Below are 17,304 nucleotides of genomic sequence, written 5' to 3'. Positions count from 1 at the left end.
ACACAAGCTATAGAGAGCTGGACAGTGAAGGTCGAGGTACCGAAGGCTCGCGGGAGAGCTTTCCAACTGACAGCGGAGGAGGTCCACACAGCACCTGATGTCGTGGCTGGTATGTGTTCTTTTATTTATTTTATTTGAGTTATGTTGTTCTTATATTATGTTATGCTTAGGGTACTTTAGTTGTGAGTTCTGTACCTGCCTTGGTGTTATTTGACTCGGGTGCGACTAGATCCTTCGTATAATTAGCATTTAGTCATCGCATCAGTATCCGACGAGAGGCACTGAGTCGACCTATGAGAGTCTCCATAGCCGATGAGCATGGGGTGTTTGCAACTGATGTGATCTGGGGATGTGTACTTGAGATTTTTGGAGTTGAGATTCCAATAAATCTGGTACCGATTGTGATGGAGGGATGTCTGTGTCATCATGGGCATGAACTGGTTGAGTCGATTCGGAGCTATGATCGACTGCGAGCATCAGTTGGTGACCATATGAGACCCTAGTGGGGGAGTGCTTACAGTATACGGCGAGGGTACCCAATCTGGGTCGACATTTTGCTCGGCCACCAGAGCAAGACAGAGTCTGCAGCAGGGTTGCAAGGGTTTTGTAGCGCATGTTTTGGATACGTGAGTTGCTGCCGAGAGATCGAGTTATATCGCTGAGGTTCCGATAGTGAGGGAGTTTCCAAATGTTTTTCCCGAGGATTTACTGGGTGTGCCTCCTGAGAGGCAGGTGGAGTTCTGGATCAATTTGGTCCCGGGAGCGGCACCTATTGCCAAGTCCCCTTATCGCCTTGCGCCACCTGAGATGCAGGAGTTATCCTCGCAGCTTCAAGAGCTATTGGGGAAGGGATTCATCTGACCGAGTAGATCGTCGTGGGGAGTGTCGATCCTTTTGGTCAAGAAAAAAGATGGTTCACACCGGATGTGCATTGATTACCGGGAGTTAAACAAGCTGACGGTCAAGAACAATTATCCGCTTCCGAGGATCATCGATCTGTTCGATCAGTTGTAGGGTGCATCTTGGTTTTCCAAGATCGATTTGAGGTCTGGATACCATCAGATGGGAGTCCGCGAGGAGGATGTTCAGAAAATGGCCTTCATGACTCGCTATGGGCAATACGAGTTCGTGGTGATGCCTTTTGGCCTCACCAACGCACCGGCAGCGTTCATGGATCTCATGAACTGGGTCATGCCTATGTTGGATCGTTCGGTGATCGTGTTCATCGATGATATCTTGGTGTATTCGAGATCCAGAGAGCAGCATGAGGATAATTTGCGAGAGATTCTCGAAGTATTGAGATCAGAGAGGCTTTATGCCAAATTCTCCAAGTGTGATTTCTGGTTACGGGAGGTCCAGTTCCTGGGGTACCTCGTTAACCAGAATGGGATATTGGTCGATCCGGCCAAGATTGAGGCAGTTATGAGGTGGGAAGTGCCGAAATCCCCTACCGATGTTAGGAGTTTTCTTGGTTTAGCTGGCTACTATCAGAGATTTTTCAGGGATTTCTCCAAGATTGCCATCCCCCTCACCAAATTGACCCAGAAGGGCGTTGATTTTACTCGGGGTCCTGAGTAGCAGACCTCATTCGAGACTCTTCGCCAAAAGTTGTGCGAAGCCCCGGTGTTAGCCCTTCCTGAGGGGATGGAGGATTTTGTGGTTTATTGTGATGCATCCATATCTGGGTTGGGTGCGGTGTTAATGCAGAGAGGGCACGTGATAGCCTATGCATCGAGGCAGTTGAAGCCTCACGAGACGAGGTATCCCACCCATGATCTAGAGTTGGGGGCGGTGGTGTTCGCCCTTAAAATCTGGCGTCACTACTTGTACGGGGTTCGGTATACCATTTACACGGACCATAAGAGCATGAAGTATATCATGGATCAGCCCAACCTAAATATGTGTCAGAGGGGTGGTTGGATGTGGTGAAAGACTATGACTGTGAGATCCTGTATCATCCGGGCAAGGCTAACGTGGTAGCCAATGCCCTGAGCCACAGATCAGAGTGTGCCCCGATCCGTGATGTATGTATGAGGATGACCGTGATGACGCCGATCTTGGATACCATACGAGAGGCCTAGGTGGAGGCCGTGAGACCGGAGAACCAAAAGAGGGAGCGGGTAATTGGGCAGGTTTCCGAGTTTTTGACGGACATCTGAGGACTTATGACTTTCCGAGGGCGAATTTGGGTGCCTTATACGGGCGAAGCTCGGCATATACTAATGGAGGATGCGCATAGATCGAGGTTCTCGATCCACCCCGGGGTCACTAAGATGTATTTGGACCTGAAGAGAGATTATCAGTGGCCCTGTTTGAAGAGGGACGTGGCATGGATAGTTGAGAGATACTTGACCTGCCGTCGGGTCAAGGCGGAACACCAGCGTCCGCATGGTCCATTGCAGCCTCTGGAGATTCCCCAGTGGAAGTGGGAATAGATCTCGATGGATTTCATCACCAAGTTACCGAGAACTGCGTGTGGGGTTGACGCGATCTGGGTGATTGTGGACCGGCTAACGAAGAGTGCTCACTTACTTGCTATCAGTGAAAGCTCTTCTGCGGAGCGTTTGACTGAGATCTATGTGAGGGAAGTGGTAGCACGACATGGAGTGCCGATCTCTATCGTGTTAGATCGAGACATGCGTTTTACTTCCAGGTTCTAGAAGAAATTTCATGAGGAGCTCGAGGACATGTTGGGGGCATGTGTCATGGACTTCGGAGGAATTTGGGACACCTACATACCTTTGGCTAAGTTCTCCTACAACAACAACCATCATTCGAGTATTGGTATGCCTCCTTTCGAGCTCATGTATAGGAGGAGGTGTCGGACTCCCATTTGTTGGGGAGAGGTGGGGCAGAGGGTGATGGGCAGCACAGAGATAGTGATGAAGACGACAATGCGGATTCAAAAGGTCAGACAGAGGTTACTAACAACCCAAAGTCGCCAGAAGAGTTATGCAGATAGGCGGCGATCCGAGCTAGAGTTTCAGATCGGAGATTTCGTACTCCTAAAGGTATCCCCATGGAAAGGGGTGATCCGGTTCAGGAAGCGGGGAAAGCTAGGGCCCCGATATATCGTCCCTTTTAGAGTGACTGCCAGAGTGGGTAGGGTAGCGTACCAATTGGAGCTACCTGCAGAGTTAAGTCAGATTTATAACACCTTCCACGTATCCCAGTTGAGGAAGTGTGTGGCCGACGAGACGGCAATAGTACCGTTGGAGGACATTCAGGTGGATGCGAGCTTGAATTACATTGAGAGGACAGTCGCGATTTTAGACCGAAAGGTGAAGGTTCTAAGGAACAAAGAAGTGCCCCTGGTTCAGGTCCAGTGGCAGCATCGGAGGGGATCCGATTTGACTTGGGAGTCGGAGTCAGAGATACTGGAGCAGTATCCTGAGCTATTTGGGAGTCAGGACTTCGAGGGCGAACTCTGATTCTAGTGGAGGAGAATTGTAACATCCGGATTTCCAGGTATAAAATTTTATGTATTTTATTTTGAGACATGTGGAGTGACTCGACGAGTTGGTGCCTCAACTCGTCGAGTAGAGTCGCGACTGGTGACGTGGATTAATGAATGGACTCGATGAGTCCGTGAGCCGACTCGTCGAGTCAGCGTTGTTGAAGGAAACCCTAATTTCTCGGGCTTGTGGCCTATTTAAAGGCCCTTATGGCCTCCCTTTGCGGCCACCTTCCCCAGAGAGAAACCCTAACCTGCCTTTCGTTGTGTATAGAGAGAAAGAGAGAGTCCTTTTTTAGCATTCTTGTGCATTTTGGAGGAAAGATTTGAAGAGCTTGGTGGATCTAATCTAGAGGAGGTTGTGGATCTTGCATTCTTCTGTCATTAGCTTCTCTTCTGAGGTAAAAAGCTATTACCTTGGCCTCATATTTGTTAGATCTCATTTTGGAGAGTTTTTAGGGTTTTCTCCCAAATCACCTTGTTCTTTTGAGTTATTTGAGCATGGTTGAGGTTAGAACCACAGATCTGGACTAGAAAAGGTCTTAAGAGTCCAAAGATTCGAGCTTTATTGAGCTGGAGGGAAGCTCATGAGCATTTAACCCTTATTGGAGCTTGTAATAGCGTTATGGGGCATATATGCCATGCATGAACGTAAAGATCGAAGCTTTACGTGACATTCAAGCCTAGGGAGTCTAGATCTAGTGTTTGGAGTGATAGATCTGCCCAAAAACGTCTAAATGGGAGTTTGGACTGGATGGACTCGCCGAGTCCATGTGCAGACTCGACGAGTTGATTAGGGTTTACTCGATAAAGCATATACATTGTAACTCGACGAGTAGGAGGGACTACTCGGTGAGTAGAGTTGGTTTTCATAAGGCCCCTGAGGGATCGAGGGGACTCGACGAGTCCTCCCGGTGCACTCAACGAGTTGAGTCAACATGGACTGTTGACTCAAGTTGACTTCCGTTGACTTTTGGAGCTTAGGCCAATTATGAGTAATGGAGACCATGGAGGGTAGAATAATCTTTTACCCTTACCAAGAGTTAGAGAGGGGTTAGTAGAAGCTTATTAGAATAATTGGTCTAATTAGAGATCATCACCATATGTATTAGGCGGAGGCTGATTCGGTATTTCGTGTACGAGGTGTACTAGCTTGCTTACTTCGAGGTGAGTCTTCTCACTATACTTTACCTAGAGTGGTAGTTATGTCTGACCAGAGGGTTTTATGTGATTGCTTGAGTTATGCATGTTTGTGTGATATGTATTGTATGCTACATTATTTGTTGCTTAGACCGGACCGGAGGGTCCAACGAACTATGAGGCCGGAGGGTTCTCAATCAGACCGGACCAGAGGGTCCAACGAGTTGTGGGACTGGAGGGTCCTACTGAGACACATTGACCAAGAGGGTCTTCCAGAGCTATAACCTCGAGTGACTAATTATTTGTACGTGGTATTATGGGGAACTCACTAAGTATTCGTGGTTACCGTGTTATGTGTTTATGTGTTTCAGATACTTCCGAGGATCGCAGGAAGGCACCGGCTTGATTGTACACACACCCACCGAGCCGGAGTTATATGTTTTATGGATCATGGATTGTGATAAATGCTTTTGAAAACTATATTGTTGATGGATAATTGATGTTTTCAGAAATATGATATGTGTTTTTATTATAATTAAAAATGAAAAATTTGTTTGAAAATTTACGTTGTTAAATAAATTAACTGACAACGGGTGTTACACTACTTTTTTCAATATCTAGCAACTTCTTTTTCACATTGCAAGGAGTAACGAGGAGGGGCTTGTCTTGTTCGAAAGGTCAGCCTCAATAATCTTAGCAATCTCCCTTAGCTTTAAAGTTATTCTTTAACACCAAGTTTATTTTTTTTACTACCTTATGCCACCACTCTAAGGAATCTTTTAAACGTGTGAGTTGATTTTTAAGTGGAATAGATTTGCAAGTTGAAATGTCATCGGCCTGAGAACTTTAATTATCCTTCACGGTTTGGTCAAAACCATCCTCTTATGTCCAAGAGTTACAAAACTTGAAAGGAATAGGGCCAAAATTGGAAACAACATTCTTCAAATTATAGGACGATGATTTGATCTACAGTACAATTTGATACCTATAAAAAACAACCTTAGTCAAAAGAAATCTCTCCAACTTACTCATTTTCACCATTGGAACCGATTCTCGTATAATTATAACCCCCATAGGCACTCCATGAAAACCCACATAAATAAATAAATAAATAAAAGTGTTGGATGTACTTCGTGAAAAGCTAGTACCCAACCTCTCTCAACGATCCATTACAAGTTACAAAATTGAAACCACTGAACACCATATAACAATCATGATTACGATTCATAAAGAAATGATATAAACTTCATAAAGCCCTCTTATTTTGATCATCTTGAGGAGTGTAACTCATAAAACGAGAACGAAAAGAGAGCCCCATTCACCTTCTACTATAACCAAATATTTCGTACATACAATTTTCTTCTTAACAAACACCGAATGATCCCATATGAATAAATAAATAAATAAATAAGTAAATAAATAAACTATTGCCCGACAAAACCCCTTGAACGAGATTCTTTTAACCATAGAAAGCTAATACCATGCTTTAAAAAATATTGTACATACAATACCTTTTCGTTGTTACCAATACCACATACATTAATAGACATAATTTTTATTTATCAACTATCTTCACACCAATATCATATATTAACTTTATTAGATCGGTCATTGTTATTCAGTTTATCTGCCAAGGAGCCACCATCTCTTTATGATTAACTAGTTTATAACCCGTGGGAACTACGGTTACAAAATTAATTAAACTTTCTAAGTAAAAACTCAAAACTATTAATTAATAATTTTAAATAACTTATTAAATAAAATATATTTTTTTAGTTATATATAAAATTATAATCGTTAATTCATATAAATACGTAAAATATATCATCTTATAATTTGTATAAATTTTATTTTATTATAATTGGTATAAATTTTATTTTATTTTAATTTTAATATTATTAATTTAATGTAATTAAAATGTGGGTAAATTACACCATTGGTCCCTAGTGCACATGCCAGAAAGCATGTTTAGTCCCTATTTTCAAAAATTAACTCGGACCGTCCCTTTGTTTATTTTTTCTTGCATTTTTAGTCCCTATTGACATGAAATGACGATTTTACCCTTAATAATTTCATTTTTCATTTTATTTTATTCATTTATCGGCTTTAGATTATAAAAAAATAAAAAAAATCAAATAACCCCACCCTCCCCTCCCATTCTCTTTCCATTTTCCTTCTACCTTTCCTAGAAATCAGCACCACCAGAACCACTGTCTATCACCACCGAATATCACCGGAAACTGCCCGTCCTCCTCCTTCCTCCGGCAAAACTAACTAGGCAAAAATCTTTTGTTTTCCCCTCTTTCATATCATCATCGTTAATCTCAAATACCCTCCAAAAACCACAAACAATTACAGTTAATATCCACCACCTCCAATTATCGTCAATCTCCACCATTGATAAACCATACCTCACTGTCAAACATCAAATATTCAACCAAAAACTTGCCTTTTAATCTGAAAATCAAACCCCTCATGAATCTCGAACCGATTCAGATCTACAATTAGATCTGAAACTCAACCCCAATCGGAAATTTGAACATCAGAAACCACGTCCTCTCCCTTTCCACATTTAGGTCTGAAACTCAAACCCAGATCTACATTTAGGGTTTCATACGGCGATGTTAGGGCTTCTACACAAATCTATGGGTGCGGGCGGCTCACAACAAGTGATGGTGAAGAAAGCTCCAAGAAGATATGCACATGCGCACCAAACCCTAGCCGCCTCTCATTTTTTCCAATGAGAGGGTAGCAGATCTTCACTCTGGCTTGAGTATAATAGATCTGCACTCCTCCTTAACCTTCTCCTTACCGTTTAGATCGGTACTTCTGTTTGGATCCTTCGTCGGAGGAAACGCAGGAAGCAAAACAAGTTCTTGAAAAGCTTGAGAAGATTAAACTGGAGCTTAGTCAGACTTTTATTGATGTTGCTGTGGAGGTCACCGAAGCTTTACAAAAAGTGAATGAAAGATTGATTGAGGTGGTGGTTGGTGGTTATTTTCAATGGAAAAGATGAGCTTTGAACCGGGAGTGGGTAAGGTAAGTTGAGCAGTGGCAGCGGTGCTCTATTTTCCGGCGATGGCATAGATTACCGGTGGTGGTGGTGGGGATTACCGATGGTGGTGGTGGTCAAGTATTCTTCAGAAACATAGAAAAATAATTATAATACTTTTTAATAATTAAAAATAATTGAAATTGATAAAAATAAATGAAAAAGAAAATAAAAAGGGCATTATAGTCCTTTCATGTCTCACAAGGGATAAAACATGCAAAATTAAACTAACGAGGGATGAAGCGTGCAACTTTTAACGACATAAAGGACTATCCGAGTTAATTTTTGAAAATAGGGACTAAACATGCTTTCTGGCATGTGTGCGAGGGATGATTGGTGTAATTTACCCTTAAAATGTGATTTAAATTTTAAATTTTGAAATTTGAAATGAAGAATTAATAGATTGACAAGTGTTATGATATTAATTACAAGTGTCAATAGATTGACAAGTGTCATGATATTAATTATAATGTCTGACATGGTGACACATGGCAAAAAAACTACTTTTTTATTAGAATAATAAAGATAAAGATGTAATTTCAACTTTTGTTATTTGAAAGACAAAAACTTAGACTATGAATAGAACTTTCAAAATAGGAAGATAGCAAGAAATTCTCTTTGATTGCTACACTCATATGGATGTATTATTAAACAATCATTCAACCAATTGACAACCCTCACAAATTCGTCTTCACTCTTCACATGCAAAAATCCAATATTTATTAATATTAACATTATTCTAAAAAATGAAGAACACAACTAATAATCTATTTTTACAACTCGAAAAAAAAGGCGGTGGACTCTTCACTCTTTGCACATTTTCTTTAATATTCACACGCCAGCTTCTTCAACATCATTCAAACTTTATCATATCCTGAAAAATAAAATATTAGTTAAAAATAAATTTAATCAAAGCTAGCATCTCGTGGAATATTTTCAATGATTATATTTAATAAGTACTCGTGATGGTAACTTAATTTATGGTCTTACCATATGTTTTAATAAAAAAAACATTAATTATAAAATCTTCATTATATAAATCTCGGAAGACATGAATACTTATAAGTTACTTGTGAACAAATAATAAATTTATATATATAATTTTTTTTTTGGAAAACTCAAAAACTGCATTTTAATTAGTTTCGAACTTTCGATATTCAAATATCTTACGTTCAAATATAAATAATTAATGCAACGGTAATATCGAAAAGAAAAATCAAGAGTAATTAGCTTTTTTAGGCGAAATAAAATAAAGAGATTGAGATCGGGAAGCATACTGTTGAAACTCGATGTTCATGGAGGTAGCGGTGAAATTGGCGATGGTTCCAAATGCGGTGTCGGACAAAACCATGGTGGTGCCGTCGTACGACGGCGGAGAAGCCGTCTGAAGTGCATAATCGATTATTCTGACTTGAATCACCTGCTCAGGAATACACGTCCCCGGCTCGGCGGCGCTTATACATCTCACCAAATACTGCCGCCCACAAGCCGCACCATTGTCCCATATCCCATCGCCGGCCGCCGCGAACAGATTACTTGACGGGAACTGCCCGGGATCATATCCGTAACACGCCGTGGCTGTTTCAGCACGCAATCAATTCAACACAAAAGTCTGTAGCGATTGTGTAATTATAGATATAGATGGAAGAACTTACGTAAGAATGGGGGACTGTATTGGGCGGCGGTGCCGACGTCGCCATAGGAGGGATGAGAAAAAATTAGGAGGAGGAGGAGGAGACATGGGAGAGACGACTGCAGCCATGGAAGATGATTCATTGGATCTAGAAAATTAGAGGAAGGAATAAAGATAATTGGTGGAACTAATTCTATGAAATAAAATTGGAGTCAACGGCTTATTCATTTGGATAAATCAACGTCCATGCTAGGGAAAAGAACTCGTCTTAGACTCTTAGTTGTCTACACAATAAAGTGATTAAACCTTGCAACCACTTTAGTTGGGAATATGTACAAACTTCGAGAAGATATTTGTTTGAATATGTACACATTTTCACCTAAAATAATCGTCTAATCCGGAACGAGTAGGTTAGGATTCATAAATAGATCTTTATTGAAAAAATGACCTAGGAAAATAATTAATTTTCGAGTAGATAACTATTTTTTTACACATATAGATAATAAATTTATTGGAAGTTTACATATGATCATTATGGTCAACTGTAGGAGATTACATCCTAGATGTGAACACTTTCAACAAGTTCGTTACCTAAATGTGTAGAAAAAAAATAGTTACTCAATACAAACAAAAAGAAAAATAAGAGTAAATTACACGAATGGCCCCTGTGGTTTGGGGGAATTTGTGTTTTTTGTCTCTAACTTATTTTTTTAACTCGGATAGTCCCTACTGTTTATTTTTGTTGCGCGTTTGGTCCATGTCTTACCTAAAAAGATTATTTTGCCCTTATTAATTTATTTTTTAATTAATTTTCTTATTTATATATTTATTTTTTATATATTAAAAAAAATTAATAGATCTCACATATTTATATCCCTCCTCATCTTTAGTGCTTAATATCATTTGATTTAATAGTTGAGCCAACTCCTTATTGTTTGAAAAAACTCTCCACTTCAATTGGTATTTTTTTTCATGAAAAGCATATTTTACTAAGATTTTGAATAGTGGTCTCAAATTCAAGTGGATTCCATTTTGTTTCTTCCTTAGACAAAGACGATCAAATAATTCCCAATTATAGTCATTGCGGATCGGATCATCCCTATAATATATATTGTCTCTTCATCTTTAGTAGGTGAGGAGATCCAAATATGTGAGGTACACCTCGTGCCCACATTCTGTATGGATGGTTTAGATTTTCTAAAATATTTCGACAATTAGAAACGAGGATTCATAGATAAAGGAACATATGTTGAACCATGTTTGTTTTAAGTTTTTATATTTTCAACACTAGTTGTGAGACTCATGTATTACATGGGTTAATTTAAAAAAATAATAAATATAAATGTTAAAATATTTTAGAATTTTGAATTTATAAGAAAATAAGAAAATTAATAAATTATTATAATGGAAATGTTTTTTTATCTCTTACATTTAAACAAATAATATAAATAAATAAAAAAAGAAACTAATGAGCTTTAATTTTGGGAATTTTGAAATTAAAAGGTAAGTTGATTAATGAAATTAATATTCATTTATTACGACATTTATTGCAATTATTACATTAAAATATTGTGTGGAATTTAATAAAATAGAATAACTCATAAAATGGCATATGGAAAAACAAATTAATTCAAAACAACCACAAAATGACATTTGGCAAATTGAACGAGAGTGTGACAAAAATGACAAAAAAAAAACTTCATTTATTGGAGTAGATTATTGTTCAAAAGTCCAAAAATCACAGTTTAAAATGCATAAAGTCAATTTGTAACGTGACGGACTATTCTGAAATTTTTATAGTTTTTTTTGGATAAAATTGGTTTGTCGTGTGTTTTTTGTTGTATTTAGTGTTGGAAAAAGTAGGGTTTGTAGTGAAGATGTGGATACCACTTGGATCGTGTTAACACTTTCAGAACTAATATTTCTACTTTATGCTTAGGTTGTAAGAAATTCAACCTAGGATAATCCAAGTAGGCACTTACGATTTTAGGCATAAAAATCGTAAGCCAAATTGCTAGAAGAATTCTATTAGGGTTGGGCCGTCATGAGTTGCTTTGGAAGCAAATCAGGGTAATTCAGGTTTTAATGAGGATTTAGAGTATCCAAAACTAACGAGTTTCATTAGTTTTACCATAACCGCTTGTACATATATTAGAGTACAAATTATGAAGCTCCTTAGCTCATATGTTAGTTCCAGTTACATAAAATGATTTTTGTGCCTAAAAGAAAAAACATTTTCATTATAATAAATCATTATTTTTTTTTATTTCTTATAAATTCAAATGAAATTCTAAAATATTTTGACCTTTATATTTAACTCTTTTTTTTTTAAATTAACCCATATAATATATGGGTCTCACAACTAATATAAATCTATCCTAATAAATGAAGAGCGTTTTGCCAAATGTCATCTTCTTATTAAATTTGCCACATGTAATTTTGTAAATCTTTTGATTAAATTTAAATCCACATGTCATTTTGTGATTTTTTTGAATTAAATCAATTAATATGCCACATAATACTAAATTTATATATGTAAAATATTAAATACATTTAATGTGATAATAAATGCAAAGAATCTTAAAAGATATATAAGATATATTAAAATACATTGATATATTTTTTTAATCAACCCGTGTAATACACGGGTTTTACACCTAGTATATAATAAAACCAAAGTTGAAAGTAAGAAGGTTAGAAAATGTTTTCAAATTCCAATTAAAACTAGATAGTACTTCTAAAAATAGGATTGGACAAGTCTAGATGAGGTGAGACTATTATTTTAGAGTGGTCTAGTGTCATAATTGTTATTGGATTGTCTACAACTCCACGAATTACTAAGCTTTTTATGCAGTAAAATTGTTTTTGAACCACATAGTTGTTTTCTCAAAGTTGGAAACATCCGCTGTTGCGTCATTTTTATCATTAAAATGTGAAGTAGAACACATACGAGTTAGACAATGAAGTATTGTTGACGACAATACATTGTACTTCATTTCTTTGTTTAAACGTGTGTGAGAGTTATTACATACCATAGAAACCTCATTATTGACCTTCAAAGAATCGAAGACACATGTGTGACTCCACTACTCTGGGAGCGAATTTTATTAACTGATAATACCAATAAATTAATTGAAAGTTACATATAATTGTTTGAAGTTCATTATGAGTCCAGTAGGTTATATTTTGAACACTAACATGTCATTTGTTTTCATTTACATAACTTACGTTGAAATAATACAAAATGATAGAATAACCTTACAAACATATTATAATGGCATTCAACTAATTAGGATAACATATTTGGTCTTAAACAACATCAAAATAACCAAAACATTAAAAATGTTGAAAACCACAAAAATAATAATCAAAACATTGGTCATAAACATCACTATTATTGTGTGCTTCAATTGAATTTTGGTCATTGGGTCCACTAGGAAGTTGCTCAATCATCGTACATTCTTAGTCAACCATTTCAACATTTCAATAAATTTCCCTTTGTACCAAATATTAGATATTTTTTTCATCATTTCAACTGGTATCAGAGCCTTGATAAAAATGGCATTACATTATAATAAAACACTTTACAGTGTAATTTTCGAAAGAATTAGTAATAAAGAGATTGAAATTTCTCGATATAAAGAAATACTTTTCAATAATAAAAAAGACTTGGTGCATATAAATTTCAGAATTCTACAAGCACAAAATAAACATACTCACGAATATATACCAAACATGGTTAGTATACGTAAGTATCTCCTTCATAAGCAAAAAGTACATCAAGAACACATTGATAGAAATAAAAACTTAGTTTCAGAACTCAGAAAAAGGATTTTAACTTGTTAACAATTCTTAAAATGAATAAAGAAATTTTCAATAACTCTGAACAAAATAATTCAGAAGAAAAACAAATCTTAACTTATGTTGAAGATGAAGACGGTTTTCATGCAAATCTTTTAATAAAACAAGACCTTCTCTCTCGAGTTAAGAAAATAGATTTAAAAATACAGAAAGAAAACATTTTCAAAATGTTCCTTCTAAAGTTAGTATTTTAAATCCTCTTAAAAGGAAAAATGAAAATTTTTACTTTGTTAGTACTAAAGAAATGTCCGTAGACATAAAAGATACAATAGGGGCTGTCTTTCTACCCCTTTTAACTAAGGAACAAATAAACAATAACTTAAAAAGTATTCTGGTTGAAATTAGATCAAAAATTAGAATGATCCATATCGGAGCTGTAAAAATTTTGATAAAATCCCAATTCCAAGCAGGAATAAATTCTCCCATAAAAATGGCTTTAATTGACAACAGAATTATTGACAGACAGGACTGCATCTTAGGTGCTGCAAAGGGAAACCTTGCTTACCAAAAGTTTATGTTTTCAGTCTATCCAAAATTTGCTTTGGATTTAAAATCTGCAAATATAGATAAAACCTTATCTTTTATACATCACTTTGAAAGAAGTGACCTTATGATCCCAGGTGATAAACCATTCACCATAACTTATCTTATAGGATATGCCTTGACCAACAGTCACCATAGCATAGACTATAAGAAAGACGAGTACATCGAACTTGATGATGTCTTTTCAGAAATAGGCCATGTCAAAGATAAACAATTATGCGACATAAATCCTCAAGAAAACTCTTGGGTGTTAAATATAGCTAGAAATAAAAAAGCTCTAGGAGAAACTCTTAGACCAAGAATTTCAATGGATTCACTCCACATAGGAGAAAGCTCGGAAAGAAAAGATAGTAACTTAATAAGAAACATGTCTTTAAAAATTGATAGTCTACGCCAGAATATCAAACAAATCACTGAGATTATAAATGAGTAATAAAATTGATTTTCCTCATTTCTATAAAAAAGGTAAAACAGTCAAAATTAAAACTCTTGATGATAATACTGAAAAGAAAGAATACGTTTTCTCTACTTCTGGAAAAGCTGGTATTCAAACAATTGTAAATCATTGCAATAATCTCAACCAGATCATTGCAAGATGTCTCTTAAAAACTTCAAAAATAAGCCATTATCTTGGTATTTCAAAAGATATTTCTAAAGATATTTCAAAAAATAAAATACCTTTTAACCAATTTAAAAACGATTTAGCCTTTCTGGTTAAAAACAATCTTGATAAAAATGATTTTGAAAAATTCTTTGAAGTTATTGAAAGACAAAATAAATTAACTATCAAGTTAACCCAGTCTATTGACAAACATTCTATTCTTTTAGAAAACTCTTTAAAAAACAACCAATTTGTTGAAGAAGTCGCCAAAAAGGCAAATATTGAGGGCACTCTTAAGGAAACCAACCTTAAGATCACTAATATACATGATCAGTTAAAACAGCTAATAGGATGACCTCGATACCCGAGCTCAATAGATCAATCAACCTTCTTAATGAAAAAATAGATGGGATGATTATAAACTTGGACTTAACAGTCAACAAATACGTAACCATTACCCAGTTGGAAGTAGCATCTACAAAACTTATTGCAGACATTACTAAGGAGTTATCTGAAAAGATTGACACTTGCCCTTGTAATAAAGACATTCTTGAGCACATCAAGAATATCTCCATCATAGAACAAAAGACTAAACCTGGAAAATATTCAGGTCTTAAGAAATACTCACCTCCCAATCCTAGTGTTGGAAACCCTGACTTAGGAAGCTCAAAAAATTCCCAGAAAATTGACATTTTCAGGAAAGAGTAAAAATGAAAGAAACAATCTTTAAGCAACTCGAGAAATATTTCTTTAACCTTCAATATGAAGATTATGATAAGGCTGACCAAAAACTTATTCAGCTTTTATCTTTAGAAACTGAAGAATGTGAAGAATTGTATCAAAAAGAACCCAAACTTTTTGATCTATATTTTAGAATGACTAAAATAAATGAACTTGATACCGAATCAGAACAAGAAGATAATTTTAAAACAAATACAAAGACTGTTAAGTTCGAATATTCAAATATGGAAGATGATGAAGCAGAATCTTCTTATACAGCCACAAGAAGACGCAATAAAAAGAAATATGAGTTCAAAATGTCTGTCCACAATGGTATTCCAAATAGTGGTCAAGGACCCAATACGATCAATGTACTCAATATTGATTGTATCCAAGATCTAAAACTCAGAGAAAGAGTTGTGGAAAAATGGGTTACTGAGATTTCACTAATCTTACAGACAAACCCAGATGAATTTGAAAAAGCAAAAAATGTTCTACTACTTTTAGAACACAAAACTGATGGAATTGTGCAAAAATTCCTAAGAAACAATAATTGGAATGAAGATTTGCATGGTTCAGATCTTTTTGATAATCTTATAAATGTCATATACACTACTTTCTTAGGTCTTGATTATATTTCTAATAAAGACTTCACCATTAATAAGAAAGTTGACATAGCAAGAGTTTCAATGACAAAACTCCAATTACATGATCAGGGACGGACGCAGAAATACACAGTAGGTGTTGTCGCGGTTGAAGAGGTGTTGCTGGTGCATGAATAATAGGCAAAATACCAAAAAAATCGTAATGTTTTCCATTGCGTACGGGAAAACTAGGTGTTGCCGGTGCCACACCGGGACACCAAGTAAAACCGTCCCTGTACATGATATTAGTCTTCTCGACAAATACACATGTATGTATGAATCATATATGTATGATATTCCACAGAGAAGTGAATATGCGCAATGGATATCTGCTTATCTCATGAAAATTCCAATTATTGGAGAAACCTGTACCGACAAATGGAAAAAAGAAGCTACTGGAGAAATCCAGCAAACCAGTCTTTCTTATGCAACAAAAATTGCAAAAGAAGAAATTGATAGAATCTGTCAAGAAAAATATAAACAACAAAAGCTTAAAACAATAAGCAAAGATTGTTGTAGTATTCTCTCTGATTTCAAAAACTTTGATATTAGAAGGAAAAATTATACTAAGAAAAAGTATAAAAACAAAAAGAAATACAAATCCTTTTGGAAAAAGAAAAGAAGAAAATTTTCACCAGGAAAATACTTCAAAAAACCTTCAAAAGAAACACCTAAGAAGACTACTTCCTGTCCGCAAGGAAAGAAAAAATGTAGGTGTTGGATCTGCAATGAAGAAGGACACTATGCCAATGAATGTCTAAATAGAAAAAAAAAATACCCTGACAAATTCAAGGTTTTACAAACCACTAACAATGGAGGTTATGAAGCTCTTGAAGAAGAGTATGATGGTATACAACATGTTTTTACATATCATGTTGAGACTGAATCTTCATCAGACACTGATGAATACGAATCAACAACGAATGACTCAGACTAGTCCCATACAGACCCCACTTTTCAGGGAGGAAGAGATTAACCATATTTGCGCAAACCTCCAGAAGATTGATGATTCCCTTATCATGAATCTTACTAATCCAAACTCTATTTATGTTTCTACCTTCCTTAACTTTAAAGGATATAAAAATTTTAGAGTACATTGTTTTGTAGACATAGGTGCATCTTTATGTCTTGCAAGCAAATTCATCATTCCAGATGAACTCTGGGAAAACGCTCCCAAAGAAATTAGTGCCACTATTGCAAATAGTGAAACCATAAAAATTAATAAAGTTTGTAGAAATATTAATCTCGAACTTTCAGGAGAACATTTCAACGTTCCCACTATTTACCAACAAAATTCAGGAATTAATATCATAATTGGTAACAACTTCTGTCAAGTCTATGGACCATTCATACAATGGATAGATAGAATTGTCTTTCATCTTAATAATGATATGGTAATTATAAAAAAGGTTACAGAAGCCTATAGCAAAGGAAAACCAGGTTTTCTTGAAACTCAAGAAAAAGGTTCTAAAGAAAAACAAATTTCGGGTACTAATATAACCCAAGAAGGGATTAATAAAGAAAGGATTATTTCTATTCAAACTACCAGGTTCAAACAGATCGAGGATCTTCTTGAAAAAGTTTGTTCTGAAAATCCTATTGATCTAAATAAAACCAAAGGATGGATGAAAGCTTCAATTAAGCTTATTGATCCCA

The 17,304-nt window shown here is 36.1% G+C and overlaps 1 protein-coding gene across 1 annotated transcript; it reads right to left on the bottom strand.

The window, feature by feature from the left end:
* Positions 1–8,248: 8,248 nt before the first annotated feature.
* Positions 8,249–9,599, bottom strand: LOC111883605 (EG45-like domain containing protein). The gene is made up of 3 exons (XM_023879936.3): positions 9,302–9,599; positions 8,924–9,224; positions 8,249–8,520 (listed from the first exon to the last, which is right to left on the bottom strand). The coding sequence occupies exons 1-3, from the start codon at positions 9,420–9,422 to the stop codon at positions 8,514–8,516; spliced, it is 429 nt and encodes a 142-aa protein (XP_023735704.1). The 5' UTR covers positions 9,423–9,599; the 3' UTR covers positions 8,249–8,513.
* Positions 9,600–17,304: the final 7,705 nt, after the last annotated feature.

This window comes from Lactuca sativa, chromosome 8, assembly GCF_002870075.4.
Source record: "Lactuca sativa cultivar Salinas chromosome 8, Lsat_Salinas_v11, whole genome shotgun sequence".
Classification (NCBI taxonomy): domain Eukaryota; kingdom Viridiplantae; phylum Streptophyta; class Magnoliopsida; order Asterales; family Asteraceae; genus Lactuca; species Lactuca sativa.
This window is presented reverse-complemented; position numbering and strand designations above follow the sequence as displayed.

What these genes read in the sequence shown, in the direction of transcription:
- LOC111883605 (XM_023879936.3), bottom strand. Translation starts at nt 9,422, where the DNA reads ATGAATCATCTTCCATGGCTGCAGTCGTCTCTCCCATGTCTCCTCCTC. An exon ending in ATACAGTCCCCCATTCTTAC is followed by an intron (nt 9,225 to 9,301) that starts GTAAGTTCTTCC and finishes GTGCTGAAACAG; the next exon opens with CCACGGCGTGTTACGGATAT.